General features: G+C 40.4%; 1 protein-coding gene across 1 annotated transcript in view; it reads left to right on the forward strand.

Annotated features, from left to right (window-relative positions):
• Window positions 1-8236, forward strand: part of nptx2a (neuronal pentraxin 2a) — a 54944-nt gene extending 46708 nt beyond the window's left edge. The window contains exons 4-5 of the mRNA XM_057817820.1: window positions 5210-5389; window positions 7435-8236. Of these exons, the coding sequence (XP_057673803.1) occupies window positions 5210-5389; window positions 7435-7662 (408 nt within the window). The 3' untranslated portion in view covers window positions 7663-8236. The remainder of the gene's footprint in view (window positions 1-5209; window positions 5390-7434) is intronic.
• The last annotated feature ends 3196 nt before the right edge of the window (window positions 8237-11432 follow it).

The raw sequence follows: 11432 nt of genomic DNA on the forward strand, positions 1-11432 counted from the left end.
CCTCCATGTTTCACGGTTGGGATGGTGTTCTTGGGGTTGTACTCATCCTTCTTTTTCCTCCAAACACGACGAGCCGAGTTTAAACCAAAAAGTTCAATTTTGGTCTCATCCGACCACATGACCTTCTCCCATTGCTCCTCTGGATCATTCAGATGGTCAGTGGCAAACTTCAGACATGTCTGGACATGCACTGGCTTCAGCAGCGGGACCTTGCGTGCGCTGTAGGTTTTAATCCATGACGGCGTAATGTGTTTCCGATGGTTTTTTTCGAGACTGTGGTTCCAGCTCTCTTCAGGTCATTGACCAGGTCCTGCGGTGTAGTTCTGGGCTGATCCCTCACCTTCCTCATGATCAGTGATGCCCCACGAGGTGAGATTATGCATGGAGCCCCAGAACGAGGCAGATTGACCGTCAAATTGAACTTCTTCCATTTTCTAATAATCGCTCCAACAGTTGTTACCTTCTCACCAAGCTGCTTGCTTATTTTCCTGTAGCCCATCCCAGCCTTGTGCAGGTCTATTATTTTACCCCTGATGTCCTTACACAGCTCTTTGGTCTTGGCCATTGTGGAGAGGTTGGAGTTTGTTTGTTTGAGCATGTGAAGAGGTGTCTTTTATACAGGTAACAAGTTCAAACAGGTGCAGTTACTTCCGGTAATGAGTGGAGAACAGGAGGGGTTCTTAAAAAAGAAATAAGAGCCGAAATATTTACTAGTTGGTAATGTATCAAATACTTATTTCATGCAGTTAAATACAAATTTATTATTTAAAAATTATACAATGTGATTTTCTGGATTTTTGTATTAGATTCCGTCCCTCACAGGTGAAGAGAACTTATGATACAAATTACAGACCTCTACATGGCTTGCAAGTGGGAAAACCAGCAAAATCGGCAGTGTATCAAATACTTGTTCTCCCCACTGTATATATAAACCGTTTTTTTTTTTTTTTTTTTTTTAATTGATACAGCCTCGTTGTGTTGAAGAAATGTATGCGGCGACCCGTTGCCAACCATTACGGTACGTGACGTCACCATTTTGTTTTCGAATACTTCACTCTAATCGACCGAATGATTTCGTCTGTGTTAAATTCTGGTTTTTTCACTCTTCATGAAGCACAGAATTTAGTCATTTGAGTCAACGTTTATTGCAGCTCCCGAACTCGGACCATAACAAACGTAAGCACACAGACTTCCTGTGTCCGTCAACTATATCTGTTCCTCGGGAAACTCAAACCCAAATAACAGTAGTTCCTATTGTTACTGTCGTGTTGACAGCGATGAGCTCTCACGGATTTCCGACTTACGTTCTCACTTTCATTTTACCGTATCAATCCATGGTAAAAACATTTATTCATCATGATGAAATGAGCAAGTTATACAGCAGCCTTTAAAGAAAAGTCACATCTGTTTTGTTTTCTCCTAGATTCTGGTAAGTTGGAGAAGTTGTCAAATCATATATTACCGTAAATATTGTCAGTTTATGGTAATGTTTTGAACTACCAATGTGCTATGCTTGTGCTGTGTTTTACCAGTCAGTAAAATGACATTTGTGTATCTGTACACGAGCCTTGTTTTCTTGTATTCTTCTATTTATTGGTGCTAAAATTAGGGTGCGCGTTATCAACGGGTACAATAATTTTACAAGTAAATTTGGGGTGCGCATTATACACGGGTGCGTCTTATATTCGGGAAATTACGGTATGTTCCGGTACACCAGGGCTGTCCTGAACGACAAATTTTCTCCTGATTAGTCAGCCGACTAGTTTTCGATTAGTCGACTAATCTAATAGTTTTCTTTTTTTTTACTAATTTAGCAATGAATTTTTTGTTGACGCTTATTAATTCACAAAACTATTTTGGAACACTTAAGTTCTGTATTAAACTACAAATAATCATGTAAATAACAATAAGTAATCACAAACAATGAGGATAAATGCTGATAGCATTTACTAGTGCAAAAGAATGGAACGTAAACAGATTCAGAACTCTGACTTTGCCTTTCCAACATTATTCAAAACAATTCTTTAAAAAAATTCTAGCATTGTTATTATAGTATACTACTATATATAATAGTAGTATAATAATTATAATAATAAGTCATTGCTAATCATATTTTTCTCATAAAGAGTGTCATTTGAAAGCTATTCTTGTGTAGAATCTGTATTCTGTAGTATTTACTCAACATATTATAATTTGAATTCTGAAGTATGTGGGATTAACTCCAGAAATGTATTTACGTTATTTATATGACGAACATGACGTGCTTTTATTTTGAAATGTTCACAGGAGGTACGTTGGCTAAACCGCTAACCGAAAGCTTTACACTCGGTAAAAAACATTCTTCGTCATTGCTTGTGGTGTCACTAATAGATTTTTTTTTTTTTTCGTGAGCAAATGCTGTTAACCGGCTGTTGAGTGTTATTGTATGACTGATTGGAACTGTACTGCATTGTTTCGCCACAGGGTGTGCTGTCGTGTATTTTATGTTTGGTGTGAAGAAGAAGAAGAAAGTTAAAAGAGGCATTAGCGGCCTGTTCTCAACTTCTCCTTCACTGTACTTTGGCTCTCATGGAGAGCACGTTCACTCATGTGTTCGAAATAAACGATAGCCCACGTGCAAAGTAGCAAGTGAGCTGTAAAAATAGCGAGCTTGGTGGCGTGAAAAACACGGGAGAGCTAAGTGAAGCTAACGAACAGCTAAGCGGAGCTAAGCGATATTAAACGGAGCTAAGTGAAGCTAAACGGCGCTAAATGAAGCTAAGCGACTGATACTCAGTCCGTCGTCGTGGAACAGTCCATTGTAGTGCGGGAGAGATAATATAAATGCAGCATTCAAATGGCTTTCTTTTTTGTTTTGTTATTTGTTTGTTTGGTATGCTGACATAATTATACATGACGAATAGTTGGGCGTACTGCTGGCTCCGGTGGTTACTCGTGCGTTGCGGTGACGGCTAAGTGATTACGGCGTCAATGAGCATTCGATAGTTCTGCGGTGAGGGAACGCGTTGCTCTGTAATTCACCGCCACACCACTAGAGGGGTGTGGCGTTATGTTTGTACGGTTTTGGGGCATGCTTGTTGACTTCCGCTAGTCTAGTTAAAGGAGAAAAAATAAACAATGCAAGATGGAACGCTAGAATGTAAATCTGCTCATCAACATTGAATAAATGTTGATCATACAAATGTTGAGGGGCAGGCGACGCAGAAGACGGTTTCGAGGCGGTCTGGCCGACTTTTGATGCCGCACAGAGAGTTTTAGACTCGGGTGGAGACAGCTAGCTGTGGTGGCTAGCTACAAACTGGCGTCGAGCACTGCATCCAAGGTCTGCAAAAAGCCCTCCTGCCTGATTTGTTTGCCGTGTCCTACAAACAGCCAGTGCGAAGCCGTAGCAGATTTCTGGTGTCTATGGAACTTCCCAAACTGTGTTGGGAGCCTTGATTTTAACGTTATCATAAAAAGCACCGAGGCACTCTCATGATGTACCGTGTGTGAACTGTCTGTAATTGAAAATTAAAGATCAAAACAACTCTTTTGACACCAAACCTGTGCTTTATTCTTTATATACTTGAAGTGTGACACGAAAATAAGTCACAGACTCACAGCAAACATATGTACACAATAAATGATGAAGTGCACCAACCGAAAATACAACATAAAGTGATAAAAAGTTGGCAGTGTTTTGCCGACTGGGTCACCGCTTCGTGTGGCCACTCGATTCCGAACACATACGTCTCTGTGGTTCTTCCATTTTTTTTTTTTCAATCGTAGTATTCAAGTAGTGGTCAAGTATTCGTAGTATTCAATTGTAGTATTGAGCTCCGTCGACCTGCTGTCACGGACTCCTTTTGTTATATCTACTATCCCGCGATCGCGTGTTATTTTTTTTTGTTTGCAATCATTAAACCCTTGTACGTATCCCCCGCTTGTTGTCCGCTTCGAGGTCCAACCTTGTTTCCGCATTTTCGGACGCTAACAATTATAAGTAATAATAATTGACCACAGCATCCCGTCTCTCTATTAGCCTCTTTTTTCGGGAGGGGGGGTCCCTTATTTCTATTTCTGAAAGGTGGCAACCCCTACTTTGGAAACAGTTCCCAAATTACTGCAGCATTTCTTTAAGTAAAAGACAAAGTAAAGTTGACGTAGTGAACTGACCAGAGATTGTTGCACCGGTCCAGCGCCCTTCCATAGCAGTCCTGCTCTTGCAGGCTCAAACTCGTTGTGTTCGTTCACGCTTAGTCTTCCAATGTTTTATCATGTTGGAGGTATTGAAACTGGCCGATTTAACTCCACATCTCGAAACTTTCAGGCCGCAAATCTTGCATGCAGCCATTGATTTTAATTGACGGGATTTCTATTTTGAAATATTTCCCGACCGCCACCATGTTGGCGGCGCTGACATAGCGGCCTTGTCCTTGGTCAGGAGTGGCTATTGGCCCGTTCTCATTGGTCTGGAGCAGGCCAATAGCGATAGCTGCTTGGTGTTCACGTGTCATCACACAACACGGAGACAGAGTGTAGTGAACGCCAGGAGGAAAAAAAAAAGGCTGCGGTCAAATGTTATAATAATGGACCGGTAAATGGTATCGGCGCCGTCTTTGTTGGTACTCGCCGATACCGATACCACCATTTCGGGCCGGATCGGCGCCCCCTGCCGATACTAGTATCGGTATCGGTGCATCTTTAAATAGAATTACTCGGGTCAGTTTTTAAACTCGAGTTACTCGTGTTGCTCGAGTAGTCGTTTCAGCTCTAATATCAACATTTCGATATTCTGTCACACCCCTATTCAGGACTATGTGATCGCCTAACCCGACAAACAACATCAGAGATCAAAATGTATTTTGAAGAGTGCTTCGAGATGATTACTCTACATGAGCGCGTTTTATACTCCAGAAATTCAGGGAATTCTCTGTAAATGTTAATAATGAGATCAGGTGCAGTGTTGCGTTATCCTCAGCAGGCCACAATGTCACAAAGTTATCTTTTCACAAAGCATGAGGACACAGTTTTGCTGCTGGCAGGTCGTCTGCTTTCAAGCTCCTTCACGCCTTTGCAGCGTGTGTCACCTGGGTAATGTATATTTTATACCTCTGGCTCATCTAGAGAATTGCCTGTCTTTTGAAGCACCCCCAACACTTTTTAATTGGCGTTCTTGTTAGCGACACACCGCAATTAAGCGCCGTTTCTCCCTTTTTCTGGTGTCCAGGTGGCCCAGCTTCCTCTTTCGGTGAGTGACGGGCGCTGGCACCACATCTGTGTCACCTGGACTACCAGGGACGGCTTCTGGGAGGCCTACCAGGACGGCGAGCGACTCGGCACTGGGGACAACCTGGCCCCCTGGCACCCAATTAAACCCGGCGGGGTGATCATTCTGGGTCAGGAGCAGGTGAGAGTGTGAGGGAAGCGCACACTGCAAAGCACAAGTGTGTGTTGGGTGGATGTGTGTGTCTTATTCATGTTTAAGTAAGATCCCGACGGGCATTTTTTCCTTCTGGTTTCACTGCCCAAGGCGTAGCATGGAAGGGGATCTATTCTGTTTCTTTTAAGTATTACCTCATTTATCTACTGCTAAAATGAATGTCATTTCATTAGTGTGGAAGCTCGATGACTAATTTGCTTTAATAATCTTCAGTGAGACGTTCATATCTATATTGGATTATGTTTGGCTTTGGAGCGCATTCGAAAGGGAGATGTTTGCGCTGATTGTGATTTATTTTGGTAGTTCAATGATGAAGGTGAGTCGAATGAAAAACAAGAACGAGCAGATGGTGATTTATGATTTAAGTGACTTTTTAAAAAAGCAGAATTCTTCAGGATGCAAGTTTCCAAAATGTAGAAATATCCATCTCTTTAAATGGGATACAGTATGGTAAGTAAGAATCAAGAAAAAACATAGACAAGATAGAAGACAAATCAATTTGAACCAGGAAGTCGGCAATGATCATTGGCATCGTTTTAATGGGGTTTAACTGTGACTCTGATTATGCCAAATATTGTAAATACCAAATAAAACTGCATGTTTTTTTTGTTTTGTTTTTTTAATATTAAACTTTCCCGGCGTTATTTGGTCGTGTAAATGTTTTTATAACAATCATAAAAATATGTAGACTATTTAAACATTAAGAAAACTTGCGTTTTTTTCTGCCAACTGAGAATTCGTTACAAAGGACACTTTTATTTATGCACACAAAGGCAACAGAAATGTTTGAATCTTCTCCTCTGTGTGTCTGCAAAACCCAATTTTATTTTTTTTTTATATTAAACTTTCCCAGCGTTATTTCGTTGTGTAAATGATTTTATAATAATCATAAAAATATGTAGACTATTTAAACATTAAGAAAACTAGCGTTTTTTTCTGCCAACTCGAAGAAATGAAAATAAATTGCTGCTGCTGCGTTTTTGTTTTCGTGTCACTCCAACAAAACAAAACAAAATTCGGGTTTTTCGGGCTGGGCCTGTAAATCTAGTTAATAGATCGGGCTTGGGTCAGGCTTCAATACCAGCGGGCCGTGTCGGGTCGGGCTGGATTTTTTAGGCCCGATCTAACCTCTATTGCACATATATACAGTAGTGCGCTAGGCCTACATTTTACTTTTGTTCTACATTGCAATTTAGTTGATGTTTGCAACTGAACTGATCCCTGGATTGATATTGCGATAAAGATGCTGCTGCACTACAATATTTTCTTTGTCGTTTTCTTTAATATTTACTTGAATATTTTTATTGATGGGTCGTTGTGACTAAAATACAGTATCTGTTATTACTGATTTTGCACAGGAGTTCAGATGTTGCACTGTGTGAAAGGCTGCTACTGTGTGTAAAAAAAAAAAGAGAAAGCCCTGGTCTCATTCAAAGCACTAATTAAATGCTGTGATCTGTTTTTTTTTTTTTGTTTTAATATATATATATAAGAAAGTATTTTCATTTGACTTCAACCAGGAGTGACACAAGAGCCAATAAAAAGTTGTTTAATGTTTGACCGCTTGTGCTGCCTCAGGATTCATGAAAAATATGCTTTGCCTTTTAATGCGTCCCAGGCTTTAATGCATCGCAATGCATTGCCGAATCGAACCGAATCGAATCGTGACCCTCTGAATCGAATCGAATAAAATCATGGCCCTCCGAATCGTAATCGAATCGAATCGTGAGGGCAGTGCCGGTGCACACCTTTATTTCTCACCCTGTCTCTAAGGGAGACGCCAGATATCTGCCTGAGAAAACCCATTTCGGCCGCTTGTACCCGCGATCTAGTTCTTTCGGTCATGACCCATCGCTCATAACTATAGGTGAAGATATGAACAAAGATCGAATGGTAGATGGACAGCTATGCCTCACGGTTTAGCTCCTTCTTCGTTGCAACAATGTCCCAAGCTAAAATGTCCTCCAATTCTGGAATGACGCATCTAATCTTTTGCCTCTCCTCTTGCCAAGGACATCGTCGGAGGCCGTTTCGACGCCACCCAGGCCTTCGTGGGCGAGCTGAGCCAATTCAACATGTGGGACCGAGTACTCCGGCCCGTGGACATCGTGGGCTTGGCCAACTGCTCGGCATACATGCCCGGCAACGTGGTCCCTTGGATCGACGCCAACGTGGAAGTGTTCGGCGGAGCCACCAAAGCTCCTCTGGAGATTTGTGAGGACCGCGCCTTTGATTCTTAACGCCACGGGGTTCGTCGCATTGGAGAAAGCCAAGTATCCTTGTTCATTGCCCAAAAGCAAAGGAGGACTCGCGTACCGATACGGTGCGGTCACTCCAAGATTCACATGTGTTGGCTTCAACGTGCGTCCGTCCGGTTTTCATCGTGGAGAAGACGTCACTCTTGTGACCGTGAGGGGAAGATATGATGTCGTTGACATTCGGGGCCTGATTTACTTCAGTCTTATATTGTATTAAAACAACCACTTGATAAAAATACGCTGTTCGTTGGCTGCTCATGCCGGTGATAAACGTCAGTGGCACGGAAATATGATTATTCATTGCCAGCCCACTAGGGATGTAAATCACCACAATATTTGCCGATATTACAAAGTCTGCCACAATAAGATTCGATTCAATGGCCTTCGATCATAAGCTGATTTTAAGGGGGGGGGCAGGCCCCCCTGGTGGCCGAAAAGTGTCATTTCATGAAATTGACTTACAGTTGTGGTCAAAAGTTTACATACACTTGTGAAGAACATAATGTCATGGCTCTCTTGAGTTTCCAGTTATTTCTACAACTCTGATTTTTCTCCGATAGGGTGATTGGAACAGATACTTCTTTGTCACAAAAAACGACATGAAGTTTGGTTCTTTTATGACTTTATTATGGGTTAACAGAAAAAGTGATAAAATCTGCTGGGTCAAAAATATACATACATGGATCTGAAAAAGCGAATCATTGACTTGAACAGGTCAGGAAAGTCACTTGGAGCCATTTCAAAGCAGCTGCAGGTCCCAAGAGCAACAGTGCAAACAATTGTTTGTAAGTATAAAGTGCATGGCACTGTTTTATCACTGCCACGATCAGGAAGAAAACGCAAGCTATCACCTGCTGCTGAGAGAAAATTGGTCAGGAGGGTGAAGATTCAACCGAGAATCACCAAAAAGCAGATCTGCCAAGAATTAGAAGCTGCTGGAACACAGGTGTCAGTGTCCACAGTCAAGTGTGTTTTGCATCTCCATGGACTGAGAGGCTGCCGTGAAAGAAGGAAGCCCTTGCTCCAAAAGCGGCACCTTAAGGCTCAACTGAAGTTTGCTGCTGATCACATGGACAAAGATAAGACCTTCTGGAGGAAAGTTCTGTGGTCAGACGATACAAAAATCGAGCTGTTTGGCCACAATGCCCAGCAATATGTTTGGAGGAGAAAAGGTGAGGCCTTTAACCCCAAGTACACCATGCCTACCGTCGAGCACGGTGGTGGTAGTATTATGCTGTGGGGCTGTTTAGCTGCCAATGGAACTGGTGCTTTACAGAGAGTAAATGGGATAATGAAGAAGGAGGATTACCTTCAAATTCTTCAAGATAACCTAACGTCATCAGCCCGAAGATTGGGTCTTGGGCGCAGTTGGGTGTTCCAACAGGACAATGACCCCAAACACACATCAAAAGTGGTAATGGAATGGCTAAATCAGGCTAGAATTAAGGTTTTCGGATGGCCTTCCCAAAGTCCTGACTTAAACCCCATTGAGAACTTGTGGACAATGCTGAAGAAACAAGTCCATGTCAGAAAGCCATCAAATTTAACTGAACTGCACCAATTCTGTCAAGAGGAGTGGTCAAAGATTCAACCAGAAGCTTGCCAGAAGCTTGTGGATGGCTACCAAAAGCGCCTAATTGAAGTGAAAATGGCCAAGGGACATGTTACCAAATATTAGCGCTGCTGTATGTATATTTTTGACCCAGCAGATTTGATCACTTTTTTTCTGTTCACCCATATTAATGTCATAAAAGAACAAAACTTCATGAATGTTTTTCGTGACAAAGAAGTATCTGTTCCAATCACTCTATCAGAGAAAAATCAGAATTGTAGAAATAACTGGAAACTCAAGAGAGTGTATGTAAACTTTTGACCACAACTGTAGCTATATAAATAAAAGTTGTAAAGCAATAAAACTGCAACATAATGAATGAAATTAACAAAAAAAAAAAATCTATAATGGGTCGACATTATTTTTCGAGCACCTTAGACGGTCATTTGCTTTGCATATAATTTAATATATAGAATATATATACAGTATATATATTAGAGAAAAAAATATTTTTTTAAATAATTTTTTTCTTTGATTGAAAATATTTTTTTGATTGAAGCAACTTTTTGGGGGATTGAATGATTCAGACACAAATGTTTTAATCATAATATGGCCCAAACACAAAAAGGATTGATTCAATCAAATAAAACTTTTTCAATGAAATATTAAGTGTTCAAATGCAAATTTTTCAATCTCAAATATTTATTGTTTGAAATTTTTCTTCATTTGATTGAAGTGATTTTTCTTTTCGAAAAATCTATATATACATATATATATATATATATATATATATATATATTTTTTTTTTTTTTTTTTTAAGCAACCTGTTTTTTGATTGAATAATTGAATTGAATTTTTTGATTGAAGACAAAAATATCCTAGCCAAAATGTGGTCCAAACACAAATCAGCATTACTTCAATCCAAAAGTTGCTTCAATCAGAATAATAAATAATATTCAAAGAAAAATAGCTTTCACATGTATTTTTTTTTTTGGGGGGGGGGGGATTTTTGAGTTTCAATTTTGTTTTTGCATTCAAACACTGATTGAAGCCACTTTTTTTGGTGTTGAAAATATATATCCTGATTGAAGCAACTTTGAATAATAAAGACACAAATCTACCTCCATATGACTCCGCCCATGGGATACAATTTTTGACTGGGGTAACTACATTGGCATGACACCGGCGGGCGTATCTAATTCAATGGATGACGATCTTGGCAAAAGTATTGCCTTAGCAGCCTGATTTAGAATTCCCCTCAAGAATGATGGGAAACAAAAAACGCTCATTGTCAACGTTTTATTATAAATATCCCTGTAAGTTAATTTTATTGCTAATACTGCGTTTCGGGGTCATCAACATCTTGTGCCCCCCCCTGCCCCAAAAGTCAAACTCCGCCTATGCCTTCGATCGATTGAAAAGCAAAGCAATTTAGACATTTTAACATTTGATTACACTGTTGATTAACCAATTGATGTAATGGTCCATCTATCATTTCAGCCCTACAGTGCTTCCAGTTTGAAGGATTAGACGTGTATCGTCGTCAGTGGTCATGAATTAGATAAAGGAGAACTAAGAAGTGTCGTCACGATACCAAAACTACGACTTGGCGTACCGCGTCAAAAATCTTAAGTAATTCAATAAAATGCGATGAAACCTTTTCTTTTCGTTTGCTGACACGTTTTTATGTTCAAACTAATGCAAAAACTGGTTTAGATCTGGATTAAAATTGTTTAAAAGTCTCAACTTCTAACCCTGATTTGACAATTGTAATTTGTAAAATGTTTTTTCCACTGAGATGCCTTTTACACCTATATGTATGTGTTTGTTTCTCGACTCGGCTCTTAATCAGGAACGATTATTTAGATTTTAGCGATTAATCGACTAATCAGTTCAGACATAAATCACGTTAAAATGGAATGGCAGTGAAATTGGCAGTTACTTTGTGGTCAAAGGCAAAACCGTTCTGGATCATCTATCACCGTCAATGGCAGTCAATGAGTTAGCGATTCTAGTAGCATTAGGTGTTAGCGTGAGCCTACAATTTGAGATGCTAGTAAATCAGGCTCTCTGTGTTTTCTCTTCTTTCATTCGCCAACTACGTGCAAACATCTTTTTTCTCATGCTTTCCGTCCATCGACAACGCTGCACTGTGCGTGTCGTGAGTGTGCACTCCAGCCGGCTTTCATGTGTTGCGGAA

Source organism: Corythoichthys intestinalis, chromosome 16, assembly GCF_030265065.1.
Source record: "Corythoichthys intestinalis isolate RoL2023-P3 chromosome 16, ASM3026506v1, whole genome shotgun sequence".
Classification (NCBI taxonomy): Eukaryota; Metazoa; Chordata; class Actinopteri; order Syngnathiformes; family Syngnathidae; genus Corythoichthys; species Corythoichthys intestinalis.